This window comes from Gnatocerus cornutus, chromosome 2, assembly GCF_029298725.1.
Source record: "Gnatocerus cornutus isolate USDA-ARS CGAHR chromosome 2, icGnaCorn1.1, whole genome shotgun sequence".
Lineage (NCBI taxonomy): Eukaryota > Metazoa > Arthropoda > Insecta > Coleoptera > Tenebrionidae > Gnatocerus > Gnatocerus cornutus.
In genome coordinates, this window is record NC_142234.1 from 3,705,122 (window position 1) to 3,732,808 (window position 27,687).

General features: G+C 30.4%; 1 protein-coding gene across 1 annotated transcript; it reads left to right on the top strand.

Annotated features, from left to right (window-relative positions):
* Window positions 1–1,124: 1,124 nt before the first annotated feature.
* Window positions 1,125–27,194, top strand: LOC148178190 (LITAF domain-containing protein). The gene is made up of 3 exons (XM_088029143.1): window positions 1,125–1,523; window positions 11,342–11,498; window positions 26,572–27,194. Exons 1-3 carry the CDS (start codon window positions 1,409–1,411, stop codon window positions 26,675–26,677), a joined length of 378 nt encoding a protein of 125 aa, XP_087885269.1. The 5' UTR covers window positions 1,125–1,408; the 3' UTR covers window positions 26,678–27,194.
* The last annotated feature ends 493 nt before the right edge of the window (window positions 27,195–27,687 follow it).

Consider the following 27,687-nt stretch of genomic DNA (forward strand, 5'->3'; position numbering starts at 1 on the left):
AGAAATCCCTTGATTTACAACTTCCAAAGCTGGTCAAGAAACCGCAAATGAGGGTACGCTTATAAATCAGCCTAGTCGTAAATTATCTGCAAAGTTCAGAGCTTCGATTGAAAAATTTTTAGTTTATCTCTCTCATAACTAGACCAATTTTAATGATATCGATTTAAACTTAGCGAGAAAGTGTTTTTGAAAGTGTTCTTTACTAATTCTAAGTTTAAAAATTCACAAAAATCAGACATAAACATCTATTCGTAAAACTACCCCTAAATTATCGGATTTTAAAGTCATTTAACTTTTAAATTAAATGTTTTTTCCAATGTTTGATACTTAGTTTTAGAAGAAAATGTGAATACAAGCAGTTGAGAATAAGAACGAAACTTATACATTAAAAAATAAGCGAAATATTCTCCATAAGAAAAATGTCTTGGCACTCGCCTCATCTTTAGTCCAACACGAATTTATTGTTCCAACCGTTCCGACCGTTTCCATAAAGTTTATGATCCCCTCATTACCAAATCCTCGGTAATCCCTTTAGGCAGCTGTCAATCAAAGGTGTTGTTAAAGTTGCATACTTTTCAAACATTTTTCATCTAAATGTTTCAAATAGTTTTACTGTGAACATGGCTTCCTTTCCTCTAGCCTTTTTTAAATGAAGGACACCAAATTACCCCAAACTTTACAGTGACATCTATTGTATTTATGCATGCTCCCTAAAATAGAAAACTGCGTGAATTCTTATTTTTGTTCCATCCAAGCCGCAAATCAAATCAATATCTCCTGAATGTGGAACTAAGTACCGAGGTTGCACACTGCACGATGCACTTTCTACGTCACATGCTCCATTGATCGACCTTCCTACACATGGCCGCTATAACCATCTTCTTAAACAAAGTAAAAAAAACAAACAAAACAATTTATCTATTCAACGAGATGACGCATTTTCCAAAAAAAGCCGCCGGTTGGCTTGCACACGTGTGAATAATCCGTAATCCGGTATCCCAGATGCGTTCGGAAACGGCCACATTTTTACGCAATTAGTCCCATAAAAATAGAAAACAAATTAAAATTATTCTTGGCGACGCGCTGTGCCAAACACCAGTAGGTAGCAATCGTAGTAAATGGTATAGAAAGTGCCGGCTTACATCACAGTCTTGGTTTCCGCGAATGCAAGTCGCAGTCGCGCTCGAAACATCTTCGTTGTCGGTCAGCGAGCAGTGCGTTAGCGCAGACTTCGGTATTTTTATAATTATTGGAAGTCGATTCGTCGAGTGTATATTGGATAGTAGTGGGTGTTTTGTGCGGCCCTTAACCCAATAAGTTACCATTAGGTCAGGAGGTGCTAAAATTAGCAGACATCCGCTATAACACTTCTGAAATTCGGTCAATTCTTCGGTACAGTTAAATAGCAATGAACAAACATTCTGCACCGCCACCGTATAGTCCGCCTCCGTCTGCACCTCCGAGTTATGCACAGGCAGTGGGTGGTGTGCCCCCAACCAGCCCCTATGTGCCACACCACACATGTAAGTTAAGAAACCTACTTTTCGATCTGTGGTGAAAGCTGAGTGCTTTTATTATATAAATTTCATTTGACTAATCGCAACGGTGTGTCCTACATTTCGAGATTTTTTGAAAAATTCTCCAGTCATTAATGTGACTAGCATCGTTAATTGTATTTAAACAAATGATTATTTATTACGATTTAAATATAGATTCAGCAGTCAAAGATTTTTTTCGTGGGTGCTTATAGCATACAAATTAAACACATTTACATGTGTTTTATTACTATGATAAATATTTATTAACGTTCGAAAAGGTAATCCGATTATTCCAACTCTATTATTTCCACTTTTTTTTTTTCAAAATCTGATTGATGTGTTTCCAAAACTAGTGGTTTGCGTCATCGGTTTGGCTCTCTAGATTGTGGAATTTCAATTGAAGAGATCTGATTGTCCTAATATTAATTCACACAGTTATATACTATATTTCAGAATTATTGACATCTCGGTAGGCCATGTCTGTGTAAAACGCCTCTAACAATGTGAACGACTTTTAGCATTTTGGTTCTAAAACTGTCAATGTAACATTTTGAGGTTATGAAGTAAATTACTTTTTTAAGCTAATGGATTGATATTTTAATCAGATTCTGAATCTACCATCATAACACAGATTTCTTCTGCTTCAGATTCCAGTTCCTCTTCAGAATCTGATGAATCAGATTCTAAGTTGATGTGACACACATTACATACACATAGGGATAAATATAAATCTAAAAACACTAAATACGCTTATTTTAGAAGATTCTGCCAACATAAATTTGAATTTTGACACTGAGATGTCAATAATTCTGAAATATAGTATATGTATGTTACATCACGGAATCAAAATTTCAAACATCACTTTTTGACATAGCAGTGTAAAGCAGGCTTTATTGTCATACTGACTGACGTTATTAATTGTCATGCCAAAATTTCTGACACTTGCTGTGACGTTTATAAATTTTAAGGTTATAAAGATAAAGGACACTTTACAATTTTTAAACATCAATCAATTTAATGTTTGAAATTTTGATTCCGCCATAATACATAGTAACAATCTTACAATATTGCATTGCAGTCATTATATGAACCGAAAATATACGAAATTTTGTTTAATTAAGATCAATGATGTTAACAAGGATTTAATAATGAAGGTAAACAATTTTTTGTATTGTTTGGATTGACGTATTTCTTTTGAATACAACACCCTGCATTTATAGCAAACGTAGTATTATTAGTATTACGTAATAGAACTGGTAGACACCTAATATTACATAATGAGTTTAATGAGTATTTCAAGTGCAGAAATTCCACAAGGACTGTTCATATCGTAGGTGTCAATCTTTTTGTAATTTAGGTATCTATTGTTAAAGAATCCGTAAAATTTCCATTCGAATTCCGGTTTATTTGAACGTATGTCGGCTGATTGCTCAAAAGGTGTCAAATCTGTGAAATACGTTTTTTATACGTTAAAACCACTAATTTTTTCTCAAAGTTAACTGCGAATAGAAATTTTTTAGATAACACAATTTTTGAATTAGAAATTAAACATCATTTTTATATTGGCGTTTAAAAAGCACAAAATTACGCTCATGGATGAATTTTATTTTTTTCTGACATTTGCATTAACCACATATCAACAAATTAAAACAAAAACACTGAGTACTATTCCGGACAACAGTTTTTGGTTGTTATTTCTGTCAGTTCAAAAAAAATCATTCATTAGCGTCAATGTAAAAAAAATAACAGTTTGACATTTTTTGTTAATTTTTTATAAATGTAAGAGAGTCTTTTTGTCTCTGAAAGGTTGTCTTTAGTAATTAAGAGAAAAGCTCTTGACAATGCATGTTGACAAGGTTGACAATATTTAAGAACGAATGAAAAATAAGGCAAACTTTTCTGAAAGTTTCGCTTACAAATCAATGATTTTTGGCCGAAATAGTACAAACTTTCAAAATATGTAAATTTCAAAAAATGTTGAAAAATTTTTCAATTTTCTTTTGCTTATTTCACGTCTTAAACGTTACATTCCTTATCCATTATTATAAGATTTATGAGAATTAAACTTTAAAGATGTAAATGTGATGACTTGAAAATCCTCATACAAAAGGGTGAGTTTTTTGACAATGCGAGTGTCAGAAAAATGCAGTACAGTTTGCGACACGGAATTTCAAACGACCTGTGTGATTCAAATTTCGTACACTCTAAAACAGTCTTTATTCACTTATAACCAAACTTTTAATTTTTATCAAAGTGACATGAGTGATACTGATAAGACGGGCTAGGTGTCAAATTTTTCTCATTTCAGATTGAAGCAATTTTAATATGTAATTGCTTGAAATTTCACGGTGACAGCTTTGAAAGTTTCAAAAGCTAATATTGTTGATCGAGTCAGAATCTGAAGAAAAAAAATGTTTTTTATTAACGTTAGTTTGGCGTCGCGACGCTTAAGAAGTGTAATGTTTAGCGATATTTGCGGAAACACTCGCTAATTCAAATTCTTTTCTGTGATAAAAATATTTCTGTTTGCAAATTGCATCTAAAATTTGAGAAAAACACGCTGTTTTATCAAGTTAGTTTTTAAAAACATGACGGCAGGCTGCAAACTACGTTTACACCATATTTCACAAGTGATTTATTCATTCGTATGCAGGTTAATTTTGATTAGGTGTGTTTCACTTTTTGGACATTAAAAATCGTTAATTAACATTTTTACCAAGTTTAACTTTTGCTACAGTCTAAATCGAACTAAAGGATTAATGACATTTGTGACTCAATATGTTGACAGTTTGGTGTAAACCGAGGTGTAAACGTAGTTTCCAATTTTGACATTTTGAATTTGGAAAATAACTTGACAAAACAACATTTTCTTCCAAATTATTTTAATTAAAGTTTAATTGATTCTTGGCTGAAAAAAATGATAGAAAATTAATAATGTCATTAAAATGTGCATTCATAGCAGACACAATTTTAAAAACAAATTCAAATTATTAAAATGTAAGTCTAATTTGCATAGCAGTTTCCAGATTACATTCATAGATTACACTAGTTTACAAATTTAATTTTTTTCTTATATCCCGAGATTAATAAATTATAATTTTCTGTGATCAGAAAAATCCATTGGGCATAATTTTATCACGTTTGGATTTTTCACAGAATTTTTTTGTTTATGCGTAGGAAAGCATTCATTTCTGGGTAAATTGATTGGTAAAATTTGAATTTTTGGCTAAAATCTGTAAAAACTTCAAATTTGGGATTATAAGCAACTTTATCTCTGACGCGAAGCAAAATACTGAAAAATCTCTTTATTCAAAAAATCGCAGTAGGCTGAGTTTGAAACTTACAGTAAGCGTAGTAGTCTTAAAAGTTGCACCATATGGCCTTCTATGATTGTGCCAAAATTCAAAATTTTTCTCCAAAAATAAACGGAGATATGAGCTTGTAGTCAATTAAGAGAGACACCCGCCTGTATAAGTAAAAAACCAAACGTGATAATTTTTTTCTGTTTTCAGTTTTGATTTTTCCTAAAAAACTCTTCTAGATTCAATCTTTTTCATTGTGGGATATAAACCTTGTAAATTTCGTTATCAGATTTTGGCAATAATCCAATGATTATACATATATAGTTAACGTGAAAAAAGATGACAAGGATTTCAATGTAGCCGTTTTATCAGTAGTTTTGGTTACATTTTTTCTTACTAAATCAAATTAACGCATATATGCAAATTATTCTTTCAAATAACAGCTTATTTGATTTTGACCAGCTACATCATTATTCCGTTAGAATGGTCAAGTTTAGAGTACCACCACAACTGCCTAGGAATTGTTTTGTTATGAGATGAGACAAAACTGGTCCAAGGTTTTTCTATTAGTCATGGGTCAACGTAAAATTATGTAACGGTATCTTCTTGACTTATTTTTTTCAATTAAAGCAGTTTTGATCAATTACCAAGTAGATAACACAACCCAGATAATATTATCATATTTCATTAAGTGTGAAGTTACAATACTTTTTTCCTAAATGTTATATTTCATATCGCATATATTATAATTATAACTAGATATGTGACGGAAATATGTATCAAAATGATATTTTATACACAGATAAATGATGATTGAATATCATATCTCCAAGTTAATTAAACAATTTGTTTCACAGCCTTTTTTTTATCTGAAATTCTACAAACTGCATAATTAACACTCCTATATGAAACAATAGCGCAAACAATATACAAAGAAATCCATTTATCACATGATGAGATCCGCGTAAGTCGTTTTTTGTTGTTACGATGCTACTTGTACTTAACTTATTGTTTATTATTGATAGTCATGAAATTTTTTTATGTGCGGGTGGTGCCTTGATCTATTGATTTTGACACATTTCGTGACGAATAGTGGTCATTAGCATTACATATTAATTAATATTTGACCTTAATTGTCAAAATAATACCTTGAAAGCTGAGGTTATAAAACTACTCAACATTATTTTAAAGATAAAACAATTTTTATAGCACCTTTAATGCATTTTAGTTTTCTCTTTGCATTGACCGCTCGGAATAGTGCAGCGGTTTTTTAGTTAAAGAGAAAGTAAATGTGTTAATTGGCACCCAATCAAGGACTTTTAAAAATAGGTGTTACATTGTATTGTTGCATTAGTTTCTCTAAGTTTATTATTTTATAAGCACATTCTTACAAATCGAACGGCTTTTTTGTTGTGTTTTCTAAATGTTATATTGACAAACACCTCAAAGAAGGAAAAACCCATGATTCAGGACTTTAATATTTTTTGTGCGCCTCCGTCACTTTTCATGAGATTTGTGCTACTCATTTGAGGCAAGAAAATTACTTTTTGAATGTCTAGGCAGTCAAACGTGACATTTCGAATAGTTGGTTTTATTTTACAAGTTGGCATCGCTGCATAAATGTCAATTGTGTCAATTTGTGTGCAGATTTGGAGGCCAATGACCTTCGAAAATAATAAAGGTAAATTAATTAAGCAAAGATACCACAAAAATTTGCTGAAACACATTTGAATTTACATTAATCTGCAATCGTTTGATTTGAATGGGATGCTACCAGCCTATTTCCCAGCTGATCAAATTCCCCTAAATGAGGGAATGACGTTTCAAATTCAAACCAAAAGTCAAAATAAATAACTATTAATAATTGTCGGCGCACAAAATTTCGTGTTTGACACGGCTAGAAAATGTTTTGGAAAAGAGAAATGACCATTTTCTAGCCTAGTGAAATAAATAACTATTGTCTTTTAATATACAGGGTGTCCCAGAACTCGCGCCCCAGAGAAAAAGGGCTTATGGAGGCAACAATTCTGAACCATTTTGATACCATACTTTTTTAACTCAAAAAATAACCGAGATAAGACAAAAAAACTGTAGCCAATCCCGAAGCTGAGCAGAATTTGAAAATTGGTAACTATGGACATATACTATTATCCATTGGTCAGTTAAGCATTAGACTCTCGTTGCCTAGGAAATTGGCATGGCCATTTACTCCACTTATCGAATAAGCTTTTGGGATTGGTTGTTAACTTTTTATCAGTTCTTTAATACTATTAATCTTAGTCAATTTTTGTTTTGAAATTTATCATCTGTATTGCTGTCGGCACCCTCCCTTGCTCTCTGGGGCGCGAGTTCTGGGACACCCTGTATATACTTTTTTAACTTTGAATATACTGATTACTTCGTTTTATTCTCTACTAAAAACGTAGGATGTCATGATTTTGATTTGTAAATTGGTAGCATTGAAAAAAAAAACGATTTCAAATTGAGACTTGATTTGATATTGCATTGAATTTGAATGACATAAATGGTAGTACATACCTACAAGGCGTACAAATAATGTCAAATGAGTTTAGACGTCATTGATTGTCATTCAGGGTTACAAACTCTATGTATTAATTAAATTAATAATAAATTTGCTGCAAAAATATGGTTTTTGCATCACACTATGCACATTTGGTACTACCGGATAAATTATTTTTTACTAAATTGTCTTTTTTTGAGTTAAAATATACTAGAGTTTCTAGACCTCGAGTACGAAGTTATTTTTGTAATTTTATGCCATTTACTTTGAATAGCTCACTTGAAGGTCCTAATTCGTGAAAATTTTGAGACTTTTACACAAATTTGAGAGTATTTGTGCATTGAAATGTGCATGAAAGGTTATTTTAACACACAAGGATCTGTTTGTGGTACAATTCAACACATAAATCCTCTTAAATTTATCGCAAAGCTCCAAAATTTTGGCGAAATATGACCTTAAAGTGAGCGATTCAAAGTAAATGGCATTTACATATTCTCAAAAAAAATGTTTAAAAAGAAAATAAGTTTTGTTTGTATACATGATCTTGCAATACTAATGATTTTGGGTGTTTCGTCTTTAATTTTAAAGACAAAAATTTGAAAATTTGCATATGCCTGTATAAAGTCCAGCTCATTGCTATCAGTCCACTCTCCTGTGTAAATTTTCTAAAATTCTTGGGTGTAAATCCGGCTTTCAATTCTTTAGTTAGGGAGAAAATTAGGGGAAAATTGAAGTACGATTTTTGAGGTTAACACGTTGTCAAAGTTCAGTGTATCAACATCTCACATTAGTTAAGAATTAATCAAAGGTAAGTTCCAAAAGAGAGATTTAATAAGGATTAAACAAGTTTCTACGCATGTGACAATTGCTCCAAGGTCAAACGCTTTTTCTGTCAACTGTTTTTGATAAAAATTTCTAGAGGCTACTGCCAACTTTACTTTTTAATAAGTGGACCGACAGTAATGAGCTCTAGTATAGTATATCCGGTGAGAGATTGGGAGATTTCGACAGTTGACATATAGGTTGGTAGCAAATTATGCTGCAAAATACACTAAAAACATTCCTACGCGAAATGGGTTGACAAGGTTGTCAGTAACTGAGGTGTGTTCATAAAGTGAGACGTCTGTTGGAGCGTGTGACGTCAGATTGATGTGATTATCACTGAGATTCGCCAGAGTGTTGTTGCGTTTATACACGGTTTCCGTGGTTATTTAAATGTTCGACAAATAGGTACATCACCTACATACAAAACGCAATTTTCGCGAAAATTCATGACTAAAACTATGCCAAATTTCCGATATCGATATCTCGCTTATTTTTAAGAGTAAACTTAAGTTATTATACATCATTGTACGCAGAATAATACGCAAATTCCAAATCTGGGATTTAAATTTAGATCCGACAACAGATAACTGAGTTATGGCCGATCAAAATTTCGGAAAGTTGATTTTCATTTTTCCTCATTTTTCGTAATTTTTAAAGTTAAATATCTCGGAAACTATTTGAGATATTGAGATGCGGTTTGCGCCATTCTTTTTCTCAGCTCATTTTACGTTAGAAAACCTTATCAAAAGCTAAAAATTCGATAGTCGATTTTTTGGGAAAAAAAATCCGACTCAAACGATGAAAATTTTTAGTTTTTTTGATTTTTGGCCATAATTCGTAAACTATTTGTCCGATAGATTTCAAATTGGGCCAGTAGATAGATTTTGAGCTCCTCTTCCGACTGATAATTCAAAGCTATTAAACGTCGTTTTCACTTTAAAAACTTTGATTCAAAATCACCCGAAAATGACGTCTTCAAAATTGTTTTTGGCCAATGCCTTTATTTATTAAGCAATCTCAACAAATCTGGGCTAATTTTACGCAGAATGTCACGCTGAATCCAAAAACATAAGAATTTTTAAATTTTCGTCAACAAATAACTGAGTTATGGCCGTTTGAAATTTTGGGTTGTCGCCAGAGAGCCAAATTTTTGAAGGTTCAAAACAATTCGTGCTCAGTATCTCAGAAACTATTACAGATATTAAGATGCGGTTTGCGCTACCGTTTTTCTCGCGAGTTTTTGTATTAGAAATCGTTCATAGATTTTTCAAAAGTCGAAATTTGCAAATTTTTGCAAATTTATGACTAAAACTATGCCAAACTTCTGATATCGACATCTCGCTTATTTTTTCGAGTACTTGAGTTATTATACACCAGTGTATGCAGAATTTTCCGTAGATTCCAAATCTGGGATTTAAATTCAGATTCGATAACAAATCACTGAGTTATGGCCGATCAAAGTCTCAAAAAGTTTATTTTCATTTTTCATTATTTTTCTTAATTAGTACGATCGATCTCAAATTTGACCATTTGTCCTTCTTTTCCGATTTAGGAATTTGACCAAAATCATTGGTGCGGGAGAAGCTGGTTGATATTATAAAATGTAGATTTTATGAACGCTTTTGTGTCACATTTTACACAGAGTCATTTTTATGAACGCAGCCCTGTCATTTTAAATTTCGCGCGCGAACTATATAGTTCGTATAGTGAGAGTTTGAATGACAGAAAAGTCACTAAGTCTACGCAATAAAAAGCGTTCCATACGCGCGAAATTTAAAATAACAAAATTACCAGTTACTGACAATCCTGCCAACCCATTTCGCGTAGGAATTTTGTGTTTTCAGTGTATTTTGTAGCATAATTTGCTGCCAACCTATATGTCAGCTGTCGAAATCTCCCAATCTCTCACCGGATATATCAGACAGACTAATGATAGATTCAAAAATTAATCTTGACATTGACAGTTTCAAAAATTAAACAAAATTAATCAAAAAAATTTATAGTGACAGTATTTGTCAGTTCGACATAAGTTTGATGTAGAAATCCCACAGTTCATTGCCAAAAAGTCATCAAAATGCTGCTAAGTACCTTTACATATACTTAATACGCGGTTTTATTGAAAGCCAGTGCACATTCTTTAAACTATTACTATGCAAATTGGTTTTTAAAGAAACATTTAAGCATTCATGGTTTGAATTAATGTATTTATCGTTGATCATTTTTACTTACGATTAAATCCGTGTAATGAGTGTTAATTTACAAGTCAACAGTGATAAAGTGTCCAAATGAATAGACAGACTGTTATTACTTATTAGATTTCGTCCTGTACATTTTTTGGAGTGTTCTACTTGCATTTTTTTTGTTGTTAGTCAATTCTTTAATAAACGGACGTTGTAAATTAAGTCAAGTACACCCAACATTAGTCGACAGAATCATTCGCTGGAAAAATGACTCAATTACGATGACATGCAATTTTAATTACAATTTATTTGCTCTAGTTCACGAAATGAACACTAATTCGCTTGCAGGAGGATTCAAAACGCTTAATCTATTTTCTAATCTAATTACAGAGGTAATTCTGAAAGTAACCTTTAGATATAGCCTACCGAAATATCTGCGCAGTCTTGACATTCACCATTTCCGTAATGGAATAGCGGAAGAATGAATATTTAGGAAGGCCATCAAATCGTGATCTTTTGATAGCTTTTCCGTTAGAGTTACATTCATCATTTCTGCGCCGCTTACAGGTATAGATTATCGATTTTGTAAGCGCATTTCAAGGTTTATGTTTATTATCTACTGTTTCAATGTTTGAGATTCATTGCATAATCAACAAGTTCACTTTCAAGGAAACCTGTTAAACTAATAAGAAGATTGTCTATTTATTGTTCCTACATTTCAGTCATATTTTCTGGAATCCTTTTGTTTTCGCCTTCATCTCTTTGGCAGCTAATCCCGGCAGTTATAAACATTGTATAAATTAGTTACATGTTTATTTTATGAGCATGGCGCGGCTTAAAATTTGCTCCGGTTTTGTTTATGTTAGGAAAAATTGGAAACGGGTATTTACATTCCAGTTCAATTTAATACAATTTGCAATTCGATAGCGGCATATTTGGAAACTTACAATTGATTCTATTTAATTTTTTTTGCAGTTATGAAAGGACCTCCTATCCTAACAACTGTGGTACCCGTTGGTCCTGACCCAACTCATATGATATGTCCTCATTGCCATGCAGAAATTGACACGACGACGTATACGAGGCCAGGAAATATAGCATACATTGCAGCAACGCTTATTTGTTTAATGGGGTAAGTTTTTTATACTAATGCGATGCTGGAAATTCAAGCTGATTGAAAATTCTCGTACGATAAATAAATCAACATAAACACAGTTTTCTCATAACTGTGCGGGCTTCAAAAAATAGAATATTACAAGGTGGGGTGCCACCGCCAAGTTATTATTGGAGACGTAAACAAGTCATAAATGGTGGGAAAATAAAACAGACATGGTTTCAACGAGGGGAAATTTCAGAGAGGGGACACTTCGTAAGGATGGGATAAATTAAACTCAAACTTTTTTGAAGGCCATAAATGTCCACTAATGGACAATTTAGGATACATCTTGAATCATCACAAAAAGGTAAAAAAAAACTCAAAAAGTAAATACAAAAATTATGGCTTTTACTAAATTATGTTTATTAAAATTTCAAATGGTTGTTCAACGCTATGAATGTAATAAACAGAAAAAATCTTCAGCTTAGAGCTTAATTTTAGCGTCAGCATAATGTGAATATTGCATGACCATGTCCATGTAGTCCAAGTAGAGGTGAGCTATTAAGATCTGTTAATATCATTTTGTCAAAAAATGTAATTTGATACTTTTAAATGATTACATAAATAGGTAGTCAAACATAAAGACCCCATAAAGGAGAAATTTATGACTATCAGGCTGTGGGAGGTAAAATAGTTTTTATTCAGTAGTCATGTAGACAAGTAGAATAGATCCTTTGGACTTCTTTCTCTAAATTTCTTTGCAACATTTGACTTTGTGATCTTTGTTATTAATTAAAAAAATGACAAATTAATCTGTTTCCCGATCAAATTAAAGAAATCATAAATTTTAAATTTTAAATGTCCGTTTCAAAATGACTCATTTTAGTTTTGTCCCAAAAATTTGGCCACGTGATGATCTTGTTTATAAAGTAGAATATCTAAACAGACAAGCGAAATATGTAATTTGACATTTGCCAAAGGTAACGACAATTTCACTTTTTCGAAATGTCATACAGAGTGTCTACAAATTTAGATTAATTTTGGCACAATATACAAAATTGTTTATGTATTTTAACTATGGAGAAGTTAAGAAAAAAAATTAAGAGACTAAAAAAACAAGTTTTGGCCATTTGTAAATCCTGAAAATTAAAATCGTCTATTTTTTTTCATTTAATTAATTGCTGTCTCAGTTTTAAGAAAAAAATAAAAGAAATTGATTCCAATTTTCACGCTACGCCAATGATTACTAAGGTTACTAAGGTTACAATGCACAGGTACATTATAACGAACAAAATGCTCTGCGTTGTTATAATAGTTATTTGTGTACCAAGGCCAAAAAGTGTGGTTTTTTTGCCAAATGGCACTTTTTGGCCGTGTTACACACAAGATTTTTTAGGCGACATCATTAAATTTGCAAGTTAATTAATTTTTATTTATGATTTATTGATTTAATCATTTATAACAACTGAATAATTGTAAATATTTATGAATTTTTTAAAAAAGTTTATATTTTCTTTATTTACATTTGCAGTTTCGGCATGTGTAACTTCACAATTTGTATGAATTAGGTTTGATCTGCTTTTAGATGTTGTTGCAGCAGCACTGCTTGACATGTTCATTTTCAATAATTCAACACGACTTTGTTGCACTTTACAGCAGTTTGTCGATTTGATTTCACCCAAATAATTATAAAATTGGGGGTAATGTCGGTATCTTGATACAGGGTGATTTTTTTAAAACGGCAGGCGTTGTAGAATTTTTATTTATGAATCGATTTCAAAAATTTAAAAAGCAAATTAAATGGTTTTTAATTTACTATAAACTGATGATTTTAAAAATTTTCTGAATGTCTTAGTATCTTTTGGGCGATACTCAACTTTCTTATTTTAAATTGGAACCCATATTTTTTTTTTCATAATTTGGAAGATATTAATTTTCTTGATTCAGAAATGTGCAATATGTTCTACTTCTACCAAAAATATTTAAAAAAAAATTATCAAAATTGAAAAAAAATAAGCAATAAAAGTTAATAAAATCTATTGCATGGTGTCAAATAAAAGAATGCCGTTATTGTAATGTCAAAAAGCAGCAAATAACAGAAAGGATCCCCATTTTTTTTTGAAATTATTAATAACAAAAGACAATAATAATTACAAATCAGAAAAAACAACTACCGAATTTAATTAAAATACTGTTGAAACGCCATCCCGTTTTTTTCATTGCACAATTGACACCATGCACCTAGATTTTATTAACTTTCATTGCCTAAATTTTTTCATTTTTGATTTTTTTTTTAAATATTTTTTGTAAAAGTAGAACATATTACACATTTCTGAATCAAGAAAATTAATTTCTTCTAAATTATGAAAAAAAAATATGGGTGTCAATTTAAAATAAGAAAGTTGAGTATCGCCCAAAAGATACTAAGACATTTAGAAAAATTTTAAAATCACCAGTTTATAGTAAATTAAAAACCATTTAATTTGTTTTTTAAATTTTTGAAATCGGTTCATAAATAAAAATTCTACAACGCCTGCCGTTTTAAAAAAATCACCCTGTATAATATGCAAAACTATGGTTAGATGGCGCCACCATAGATCGGCCAAAAATGTTTGCGGCCAGAAAAGACTCACTTTTAGGCCGCTTTTGAGGCCTAAAAATTCCATGTTTAGTTTAAGTCGCCTAAAAAGATTATTTTGTGCATATCAGTGGCGCCGAGTAAGGTCCGGATTTTGGAATTTTTACCTTTACCTTAACATTAATAAAAATTACTGAAAACGTCTTCTACGTACATATTTCCATAAAGCCGTGATTTTTCCGCTTCTATTTTAAAATCACCCTGTATGTAAAATTAATTTTTTGTTTAAATGAAGAAAAAGAGTGTAATTTCGGTATCAAACATGTCAAAGTTGTATTTTCATATCTCAAAAGGTAAAAGTGCTGTAAATTTTTAGGTATGTGCTCCAAAAATTTTCAAAAAATTTTTATGACTTGGCAACGTCGCCGACTAATGATTTTAAACTTAATATTTTTAAATATTGTACTAAAAATCTCATCAAAATTCACCGCCAAAAATGGTAAGTTACATTTAAAGAAAAAATTGAACGCGGCCCTGCAAAAATGACCTACGACAACTAAAATTATTTTCAAAATATACATTATTCAGACATTTAGATTCACTTTTGCAAAAATATAAAATAGTTACTTGTAAAAACGTTACAGGAGAACTACACAAGCTTGACTTACTCTGTATGAACTAATTTTTTATTACAACATCTTGTATATTATTCTACTTTTGGGTTGTCAAAATCTCCTATTTACATTAACTGTTCTTCAATAATTTCAAATTTTGGGTTTTGTAAGCAAAATGAGAAATAATATGTATTTATTATGTTTTCGATGGAAAATTATAGTAATTAAATCCTAAATAGGTAGCTATTTATGCACACAAAATACTTTTCATTCCGACAAACAGAAATATTGACGGTAATCTTCCACTACCAAATTAACATTTCTCAGTTTATCTGACATGCACAAGACCAAACAGCAATTTTGAAACAATTCCAAAAGTATTTAATTTAGATATAGGATATCGTCGGTTAAGAGTGTTAACCTGCTAACGCAAATTTTACAGGAGGCAAAAAAAACTTAATAATTTTATTAAAAAGATATTTATAAAAGAACTCAAATTACCAACGGGTTAATACTATTCGGCTACGAATTATACATAGTAATAATTCAAAAATAACTCACAAATTAATAATTTATAGCATTATATACTTGGAGATAGCAGGCGAACTTTCTATGATTTTTTTTTTAAATTTAGGAGTTAGCAGGTTGTCTGAATACGAAAGCGATAAATAAAATTAACTTCAAATATTTAATGAGCAACGTTTTATCAGTTGTATTGGAAAAAATTAATAGAAGAAGTGGTATTAATTACAAAATTTAAAATGAATGTCGTCTTGTTGTAATAATTATTATTACTGTAACAGAAAAAATTATTCATGTCACGTCATTAAAAAATCAATATTAAGACGTTAAGGTCCTTGACAGTAATAAAACATTTTTGTGGCTCTTATTTAAATAAATATTATAAGAACAAGCTGTTGTAGCCATCCAAAATTAATTTTATAAACACGTAAAACAATGTCTCCTTATGCTCTGTTAAATCTTTATTTTATAAAAAGTGGACTTTTCTTTAAGCTAATTTTCAATAACAACTATTAACTATTTTGCAAACTACAAAGAACAATTTTTAAAGTCACAAAAATATCAGCGTGGACACAAATTTGTTGTTACTGGAGATAGCAGCAATTCGGGCTCAACCGCAAACTCTCTTTAGAGTCAAATATTGAGTAAAATATTTTCATAGCGATGCGCAACATCATTTAAAATTAAAATAGACGAAAATTGCAAAAATGACCAAAAGTGGAGTTAGCAGGTAACACTCTTAACTGACGATAATGTTACATGAAGTCAAATAAAAATTTTCTACGGTATATGGGAAACCAGGGTAATGGGAGCCTTCTAAGGGAAAATGTTGATAAAAACAACATTTGTTAACATCCTTATAATTTTTAATTAGGAACTCTTACATTCATTATTTAAGTATATTTCAATCACAAATACAAGGTGTTTATAAATGTTTCTAGCATCAAGGGTGGCTATGAAATGTCAAAGAAATTTGCCGCTCATTACAAATGTGAGTTTCGATTTGTCAACTGACTTTTGCAGTTAACCTCAAACATGAAGCAAAGTAAGTTTTGTGAAATAAACTATGCCAGTTGCGGTTTAAAACCTGAAAATTGAAAACTTGGGCACAAAACCATAACCAAAACGTCATTGAAGTAAGTAACATTATAAATAATTTTCAAGATAGTTATATTCACTATGTAAACAAAGCGGCAAAATAGTGTACGACAGAAATTCCAAAGCCACGCTTGATGCTAGAAACATTTATAAACACCTTGTATAACAAATTACAGTCATAGGTTGAGGTCCAATAACGATTTTACAAAAAAAAGTCATTCGCTCCCATTACCCGATACATGCGGGTAATGAGAGCCCACTTAACGTTTTTTGGGAAATTGGGCCATAATATTTACTCTGGCCCGAAAATTCAACTAAACATACTTTAAATGAGATCTTAGTTATTAATGCGATGAACTATTTGTAACACAAATAAAAAATAAATATAGAATATAACTTCATGCTTAGCTTGGCGCTGGCAATCGGCAGTTTTTTATAAGCATGGAGCGAAAAACACACAACCCTTCTTCGTGACTTAACGGATGGCGCTAACGACTCGTGTTCATCGGTCGAAGTTTAACGATGGTTGACGGAAGCGACCGAGTGCTTACGATCGCGCAAATGTGCCTACTTTTCCTTGTATTACTATCGCTCCCATTACCCGATGGCTCCCATTACCCTGTGTTCCCCTACAAAGTTTTCTGATATGGGGTTTTATTTCAAAAAAGTGAATTTTTACGTTTTATGTTGAACTTGATACTTACATTTTTAACCGTTCAAAGCTCCAAAATTTTACCAAATTATGACCTTAATGTGCTGGTTTTATGTATAAGAATAGCATTTATACACGGACTTGCATTATCTTTTCTAACGAAACAAATAAGACTTTGTTTGAAGAAGAAGGTCGTTTTCAGGTGATTTATTAATATTTTACTGTATACCTTATTACTTATTACAATCAGGGTTTTACCGTCGATAAATTGCCACTTGGCCAACGAGCAAATGACATAATATTTATTGTAACACGCAACCTTGCCGTTTAGTTGTACTTATTTAAAACAGTTTTCTACGCAGAATTATGGTTTTCGTGTTAAAAAAATTACCATTCTGTAACTGCTTTAGGACTTCCTTTAGAAAACAACCATTTCCAAATTCGGATCTGCGTAGATCTGTTTAAGGAAGAGCACAATTTGATCTTCACACATTGCGCTTTATATGACCATGAACTCTGGCTTAATTGAATATTTATCGCCAATAACAACATAATTTAAAGTTTGATTTTATGCAAAGTGTTATTTTATGGACCTTGTTGTTTTTGACAATGAACGAACAAGCTTTTAGTTACCCATGTGTCGCGTGATGAACAAATTATGTCATAAAAAAATCCACCTATTAATGGCGGATATTACAATTTCTGATAAAACGGTTTGTCGTGGGATAATTATGATATTTTATTTTTTGTTAGTCAGTTTCTCCATAAAGTATAATAGCAATAGAAGCACCATAATATAGCTAACAGACTAAATAGGTACATATTTGATTCGGCTGTGGTCTTCTTCAAGGTTTTCTTTAAGCAAAATATTTGTGAAGATATTATTTTAATGTTCAGTGTAGCTCCAGTAAAACTACTTAATAATTTTAAAATAAATAAAAGTGGCATTTTTGTTTTACCTTGGATCAAGTCTATTAATAAACAGTTTTTTTAACTTAACTCTTTAAATTATATTTTTATGGAATTCGCATATTTTTTAGATATCTGAGACTATTTTTTATCTACGTATGAATTATGTAAAAATTATGTAGCTATTAATTATTATAAACACTTTTACAAATATTTTTATTCCCCATTAAGTATTCAGACGAACGGCATTCCTTCATAAACAATATAATTAATTTATTAATAAGGTTCGCCCTGAAGTCCACGTAAAGAGAAAAGTAAAAGCAAAAGGCCGGGCTCAGCGAGCAACTGATAAAAATTAAAAATTAAAAAATGCATTAAAATTCAGACTTTTTAGCTTTTCGTATTGGAAATGTCTGTTGTCCAGAACTATTTTCGTTTAGACGCTATAACCGTGCATGGTTCTCTACTTATACAGGGTGATTTTGAAATAGAGGTGGAAAAAAAATCCATTTTGGCCTCATGAATTGTAAACGTCAAATTAACATTCAATTGACATCTTCGGAAACACTAGATTTACAAGCGCCCTGGACGTTTACACACGCCGTGCGGTAAAAATTTCCCAAATTGTCTGCTCTTCAGATGCGTTTATAAATAAATTAAAATCATTTTAGCATAATGAAGATTGATCACCCCAAAGTGGAATCTACCTAAATTATTATCTTAATTAAGACAATATTTCTATTTTGAAAGTAATATTAAAACGTTTTTTATACAGCGCCATCTTGTGTACTTTTTGTGCACCAACTACAAAATTGACGGAATTGACAGATGATGAAATTTACAAATGTCAGATGTGACAGTTCTCATGAATTTTGAAAAACCCAATTATTTAAATTAAAAAAGTCCAAAAAGTTTAATACAACTCTTATAAAATTAATAAAATCTAGGTGTCAAATAACACAATATCGTTATTGTAATGTCAAAAAGCAGCAAATAACAGAAAGGATTGGCCATCTTTTTTGAAATTATTGATAACAAAAGACAATAATAATTACAAATCAGAAAAAACAACTACCTAATTTAATTAAAATACTGTTGAAACGTCATCCCGTTTTTTTTATTGCACAATTGACACCATGCACTTAGATTTTATTAACTTTTATTGCCTATTTTTTCAATTTTGATATATTTTTTAATAGTATTTTTTTGTAAAAGTAGAACATATTACACATTTCTGAATTGAGAAAGTTAATATCTTCTAAATTATGCAAAAAAAATATGGTTGCGAATTTAAAATAAGAAAGTCGAATATGGCCCAAAAGATGCTAAGACATTTAGAAAAATTCTAAAATCATCAGTTTATAGTAAATTAAAAGCCATTTAATTCGTTTTTTTTTTAATTTTTGAAATCGGTTCATGAATAATAATTCTACAACGCCTGCCTTTTTTTAAAAATCACTGTATTCGCGAATTCAATTTTTTTTCAACATATCTGTGATACAAATATCTGAGTTTTTATTTTAAGTCTAATGCAAATTGTGTTTAAAATTTTCGAAAAAACGCTGTTTTATCAAGTTAGTTTTCAAAATTATGACAGCGCAGCGGCAAACTACGTTTACACCAAAATTTCACAAGTCACTTCATTCGCTCTTATAAGGGTTAATTTTGATTAACACGGGCATGTTGCACTTTATGGACACTAGAAATCGTTAATTAACATCGACAAAGCGACAATTTTACCAAGTAAGACTTTTGTTACAATCTAAAGCGAGCCAGGATAGATGTCATAAAATTTATATACAAAAGTATAATAATAAATTTAGTATGGTTTTAAATTTGCCAGATACAAAAGTGGTGAGGGGCAGCCTAATTTGCTTCATATGGCGAGTCGCCACTGGTATGTGCGGAGTCAGGTCAGGTCAGGTCAGGTTTAGTTTTTTTTTTAGTTTAGTTTCCAATTTTGACGTAATGAAATTGGAACCTAACTTGATAAAACAGCATTTTTTCTCAAATTTTGAAGACAATTTGCATTGAATCTAAAATAACAACTGAGATATTTTTTACACATTTATATTAAAAAAAATTAATTAGGGGTTGATATCACAAAACCTTACAATTACCTAAAAATAACATTTTTAATGCGTCGCGACGCCAAAACAATTAATGATAAAAAAACAAATTTTTGCGTCAGCTTCTAAAGCTTTGTCAACTGTAAGCGTATGCAAATTTTCAAAATTTTCTCTTTAAAATTAAAGACGATTTTGGGGGTGGACACAAGTGTTGCCGGACCCTGTATAATAATATATAATAAATTTAAAAAAATTTTACCTTAAAATTATTAAAAATTACCATAACGTCTTCTTCCTATTTTTGTAAAGCCGTGATTTTTTTCCGCCTCTATTTCAAAATTACCCTGTATAATAAACACTGCTGAAGAGGTAGGCAGATATTACTGAAGTAAAATTAATTGTTAATAAGGAAATTTTTTAGTACCCCGTTGGAACTTTTAAAAATCTAATAATCTAAATATTCCATATAACGCCTAATGAGCTTAGAATGCGAAAATATTAGAATATTTATTTGCGGATGAAAAACAGAAACTCAGATTTTAAGAATTTCAGATTGTAATGAACTTCAAAAAGATTCACTTATGAAATGAAATCGAAAAAATTTGAGGACCTCACAATAATTTAGAGCATAATCAAGTAAATGTAACAAGAAATGTCGGATTGTAAGCATTAAAAATTAAGATTACAAAATTATTATCTGAAAATCTGGAAAAAATGTAAAAATTCTTAGACCGTAAAGTTTAAAAAACAAAAATGGATGGTAATTTGGTTTTGCTCACCTTGTAAAACAAGATTTTATTTAGCAACTCTATTTACTTTGTAATAAACGAATCTTTACCAGTAACGAAAGAATTAGAAGCAATTTAGTTAAACCACGGAAACAGAATTAATTTCTACCATCAAACAATAGGTATCTTTGTTTTTTTTTGCAAAATAATGAAGGAAACAGTGCTGACTCGAATGTTACATAGTGTAGAAAAACGAAAACACGAACAAAAAAAGTACGAAACCAAATAAATATGTGAGGAAAATTCCACTCTACATTGGCACGATTTTCAGTTTCAAAGAGGGCAGTTGTATAATATGTTAGTTAAGAGTGAGAGTTGTAAAACCAGATACAGCAAAATTTGTGCAGTCGATTTATTTGTATAAAATTGTTTATTTAATTATGATGTACACTTACAAATAAATATTCCGGTTTCCTGTACTGTGCTGACTGTATCTAATGTCAAGTGAACAAGGTCAAAGCCAAAGTTGATTTCGGGCATTTCCATCCAAACAAACAAAAGTATTAGATAAATACCTTTTTGAAAAATTAATGTTGCGTTCTAAACTATCGATAATTAGGTTGGAATATTTCTGTTTTATAACAAGCAATGGCACGAACTGTACCTGTAATTAACGCCTTGACGTAATTTATAGGTCAAAATAACATGAAGAAATATTATAAACAAGAAAAAAGTATGTTTCGCGTAGCGGTAAAATCAGTAAAACTATGAACTTGTGAATTTCTCAACACCCGACATTGGAGGGTACAATTTACAATAATATCAAGTGATAAAATAAAAACTCGTCCTTAATGACAACGACCTTTGTCATTAAGGTTTTAGATTAAAAAATAATTCCTTCGTTTTTATCACGTTGTTAAATGTTTTCGTTTTATAAAATGTTATTCGCTAGTGCTAATGATAAATTGACTACCTGTGATAATTGTCTCACTAATAGCAATATCATGACACTAATCATAATCAATGTTGTTCGCCCAGTAATAAGGTAATAATTGCCCTATTTCTTTGATCGTTGATGATTGTTAGTAATAAATCTGGAAAAATATGCAGCAGAATATTAATCGTTTTCGGTGGAATAAACCATTGAAACGAATGTCAGTTCAAATGCATTGGATTTCCCTTCAACTTTGCATAAAAGTTAAGGATAAAATTGTATAATTTCTCACAGTTTCGATAGGAGATTATTATTTAACGGAATCGAGGCCGAGCACCAGACAGAACCATGATCATAGACGCTTCAGGCAAAATGGTGGTATTGGGGGCCACACAAGAATGAAAGTTTCTATTTCCGCACACATATAAACAAAAACAAGTGTTTATTTTGCCAAAATTCATTTTACCTTAAGTTTAGGTCAGTAGGAAACAAATTTTAATAGGGTCAATGTTATTTGGTAACAATTAACATTTACCATTTGTGCAAAAATTGGGACGAATGTCCCTCACATTTTTTTATAAAATGACTCATTTATAGACATGTTTTATGATAAACAATGAGGCATAAAAAGGACAGAAAAAATGAAGAATATTGTAAGGAAAGGGATTTCTAGCGTCACTAGGTTCAGAGAATTTTAAGTACATACAAAGCGTATAAAAAAGGCGTACTAACTGGGTACTTCTCATTAATTTTGCAAACTGCATTTCAAGGTCATAATTTGAAAAAATTGCGGAGCTCAACGGCAAATTTGAGAAGATTTATGCATTGGATTTGCATTTGCATTTATGCATTGGACCCGTTTGTGATTCAATTCAATACACAAATCCTCTCAAATTTGCCGTAGAGTTCCTCAATTTTCACAAATTATAACCTCAAAATGCGGTATTCAAAATAAATGAGGAGTACATACAAGGTGTTTATAAATGTTTCTAGCATCAAGCGTGGCTTTGGAATTCCTGTCGTACACTATTGTGCCGCTTTGTTTTTATAGTGAATATAACTATCAGGAAAATTATTTATGATATTACTTAGTTCAATGACGTTTTAGTTACGGTTTTGTGTTCAAGTTTTTGATTTTTATGTTTTAAACCACAACTAGAACAGTTTATTTCTCAAAACTTACTTTGCTTCATGTTTGAGGTTAACTGCAAATGTCAGTTAACAAATCGGAACCCACATTTGTGATGAGCGGCAAATTTCTTTGACATTTCATAGTCACCTTTGATGCTAGAAACATTTATAAACACCTTGTACCATGCAGTAAAGGAAACCACCCTATAAAATCCAGAAAACTGTTTAAAAAAATATTTAAAATATTTATTGAGTTATAAGTGTTTGAAAATGTCATTTAAGTAGTCAATTGCATAGATATCGGACCATTAAATTATTTTTAAAATGTGCATATTATTGCTAAGAACAAGATTCCATTAAAAAATTCTAATTTTAAAAAATTAACAGACTTACTAGCTTTTAAAGTTTTTCAAATTACGTAAAAATTCATGGAGACATTAATCTTTTTATTATTGGTTTCCCACATTTCCGTATCGCTTTTAATCTAAAACGAATGTTAAAATTTTTTCAACAATTTCTACGGTATATAAATAGTGCGCTACTTATGATACACTCTGTATATAAGAAGAGCCAAGAATTTGAAGAATTTGTAAAACCTAAAGAATTGCTAACGATATGAAAATTTTCAAAGATATGTGAGTTTCCAAAAACTAGAGTCTTGGAAAATAATAAAAGATCAATAGAAAAAAATACTAGTGTTTTGAATTTTTTTATAACTTGCATGTTTGTACTACATGTGTATTCGTAAATTTTATTAAATAATTACTAGTAGATTACTCAACGTATGAGGTAAGTTGAATTTCAATCAAGAGTAGACTGTTTAGGTAATAGAGTCCACGAGTAATTAAAATTTAGTTTAATTTTTAATATAAATTGGAAAAATAATAATTCCTCTATCCGAAAATTTAAACTCATTAAAGTAATTGGCAACCATTTTTCACCAAGAAATTTCAACTTTTTAACTCATTGAAATTTATTCTTTCAAGCAACATAAAATTTCGGTCTTCTTTTCGCTGTTAACGGCTATGTATGGAATAAACCCATGCGCTCATTGAATTTTAATTGTTTCAATTGGAATATCTTGTAAAATAAGAAAGCAATATTTATTTGAGAATTTTTCATTTTTTAATCGCAGCATACATTGAAAATATCAATATGAACATATTAAAATCTTTTTGTTTGTGAAAGGAGAATTTTAATTTTGATTAATAACCATGCCAATAGTGTCAAACAAAAAAATAAAAATTTTAGCAAAAATTAACAAACTACTAGCTTGTGTGCAAACGTAAAAATCAATTTCCCACGTACCAGTAAGTTATTTTAAATTGACTGTGATAAAATTTGACTTGTATGCATAATGACTAATTGTTGTAACAATCTAATATGTAATATAATCTGTAGTCAGGTCAGTCAAAAAATCGCATAAAATGGGTTGATTTTTCCAGGGATAAACATTAAATTTTGCATGTCGACTCTTAGCACTTTTTTCTACAAAATTGTCTGTCGCTAGTAATTAAAATAAATGTAGTTTATACTTATAAATTATCTTGTAAAAAACTTGATAATCGATTGTAAGATTTTCAGGTTTATAGGTAAAAAAATGGAATTTTCCCAAGGCTGTAATATCAAGGTATAATTTCAATTTCCACGAAATCTGAATGCACTTTATTTTTGCTTCATTTACAAGCAATGGATTATTTATTTATAGGTACATAGTAAACAAGGTGGCCCATTTAAGATTTTTGAGTCCAATATTTTTGTTAGTTGTGAACGGATTTTAATTAAAACCAAGATAACGAAGAGGTAAAAATTGATTTGGCAGTGCAGATAAAAATAGAAGCTCCACGTTATTCTAAACTGTTATAATCCGTTCACAAAATAAATAAGAAAAGTATTGGGTCTTAAATGACCTTTAGCAAAAGAGCATAATGGCACCCGAAAAAAAAATCATTGGAATTATATTCGAATATAATACAAGATTTTATCAAAAACCTATGTTCATTGAAATTAAAGCATTGAAATAATTGACAGAAATGACAACGTTGACAAATGTATTAGCATTTTAAAAAGCTATTCCTGTTGTTGTTCTGGATATGTGGCATCACTTTACTTTATTGCTTTCTGCTAGGGAGAAATATGATTATTATCAGTCTGAAATGAGGGAGTAACGGCCACTTTATTAGCATATATCGTGTTATATAAAAATAATTAATTAGAACGATTTTATAATTAAATAGATCAACGTTACAGTTAGATATTTCCAGTTACAGTGGTAAAATCAAGTTGAGCTTAAAATAAGTGATGGCGCTACCACGGAAATCCGCAAATTACCATAAACATAATTATTAAATGAACTTGGCACTTTTATCTGCTCATCAAACTAGGTGTCATATGCAGGAGCACGAAGTCTAAGTAGACTTTGTAAGTTAAATATTTTATTTATAGACAAGTTTATTATAGCTAAACGTCTCGACAGTAATTTGGAGTTAAACTGCATCGTAGCTGTTTAACAAACTCACTAAATGACAATGCTTCAAACAATTGCAAATTGACTTATGGATTACTTGGTATTTAAACTTTAATAAAAGAATGAAAAATTTTCTTTAATTCTGCCAAAATCCAGAAGAGTGCAATTCTGATGAGTGTTCAATTGTACAAATTGGGTACAGATTAAACCAAACTGATCTAGTCTGGAAAACCGGTGTCATTTACTAAAACTCGAAATTGTTGCTCTGAATTAGAAGTACAATAATTAACGCTTCACCATAGCAATAAAAATCTTTTACAAGTAAAATAGATATACAGGGTTAAATGGTTTTTAATTTACTATAAACTGATGATTTTAGAATAGAATTTTTCTAAATATCTTAGTATCTTTTGGGCGATATTCAATTTTCTTATTTTAAATTAGCACCCATATTTTTTTTGCATAATTTGGAAGATATTAATTTTCTTGATTCAGAAATGTGTAATATGTTCTGCTTTCACAAAAAAATATTTTTAAAAAAATTATTAAAATTGAAAAAAAATAGGAAATAAAAGTTAATAAAATTATGTGCATGGTGTCAAATGTGCAATAAAAAAAACGGGATGACGTTTCAATAGTATTTTAATTAAATTAGGTAGATGTTTTTTCTGATTTGTAATTTTTATTGTATTTTGTTATCAATAATTTCCAAAAAGATCGGCAATCCTTTCTTTTATTTGCTGATTTTTGACATTACAATAACGATATTGTGTTATTTGACAGCACGCACCTAGATTTTATTAACTTTTATTGCCTAAATTTTTTCAATTTTGAATCAAAAAAATTAATATCTTTCAAATTATATGGGTGTCAATTTAAAATAAGAAAGTTGAATATCGCCCAAAAGATACTAAAACATTTAGAAAAATTCTAAAATCCTCAGTTTATAGTAAATTAAAAACCATTTAATTTGTTTTTAAAATTTTTGAAATGGGTTTATAAATAACATGCATGTTTCATTCATTTTGTGTCGAGCATTTAAATATCAAAAACAGCTATCTAATTAATTGATTAATTCATTAATTAAGGAAGTGAGACAATTCAAAACAGCCATCAATTTAGTATGCAAAAGTGTTGTTTGTTTGTTAGAAATATCCGGACTTATCTAAATATTTAGATTTTTAGATCATAATTTTATACAACGTGTAGGTACTTAATTTTATTACTCATGAAATAGGTCAATTTCAGTTTACGAATTCTACACACATGTGTATTCTGTGCAGTGTAAAAGCTGAATCCTGAAAATAACATTTTTCATGGAACGTTATTCTGACTCATGTATTTCTTTGTTTTGGTTCAAGTTGTATACGTATTTTCCCTTTATAATAGAGTTTTATCTTATTCCAGATGTGCCTTCGGATGTTGCTTGATTCCGTGTTGTATTGACGGCTGCATGGATGTTCACCACACCTGTCCAAACTGCAAAGCATATCTGGGAAAATTCCGAAGATAGAAATAATGTCCCGCAACCACATCATATTTTTGGAGCTTTTATTTGTATAGTCATTACTAATGTGCTATTTGGTCATTAATACTCATTTTTATAATTATAACTCATGTATTTTTGTATCCTATTTATTGATTTTTGTGTTTTATGACAAAGAATTCTTGGTATGTTAGTGTGACAGTTCAAAAAATGAAGCTTTTATCAACATTCCGAACGCAAATGTTGTAAACCAGTTTTTGACTTTTTCTCAAAGGTGTTCAGTGTTACTGTTAAACGAATCTGATATGTTTTGACAATATTTATTACCTTTTTTATCTTTGTTTGGAGGCTTGTCACAAAATTAAAAGTGCTTTAAAATTAACATTATCAAGTGAAGATGTAGTATGTAATCATTTTAATCAGGACAGGTAGTCGGACATTTTTTGTTATTTATACAGAGGTTTATAAGCGCTAATTATAGCCATAATAATTTGTAAAAATATAAATATTGTACATTTTATAATTATAGGTATCTGTAAATGAATGACTTGTTTTATTTATCATGTTATCCCAGATTGAAAAATTTTTTGAACACCCGTTATCTCTGTAATTATTAAATTTTAAACATTTCTTAAACTTTAATTTGGCGTTCACAAAAATCTACTGCAGGAAAAATGAAGCTATGTTAAATTTTTTATTTTAATTAAATACTCAACATGTTAAAGTGACGTGATCGTTTTTCCACCAATCAAAGATCACCAATCGTCAAATTAGTTGCGAGATTAACTTAATTTCAATTAAATTATTGTGTAAACCGTCCCTAAGCTTAACAAAAGCATTATAAAAAAAATACAATAAGCGGAAATGTTTTGTCAGTAAAGTGCAGATGACGTTTTTCATTGACAAAAAAATAAAGTCCGTTTTTTTTTATGTCTTACCGTTTAATTATTGGCTCCTTATGGCTCGGATTTGCGGTACGTTAGAGGTACAATTACGCCCTAGGGCATTAAGGTGTCCTAGCAACCTCACAACAAACA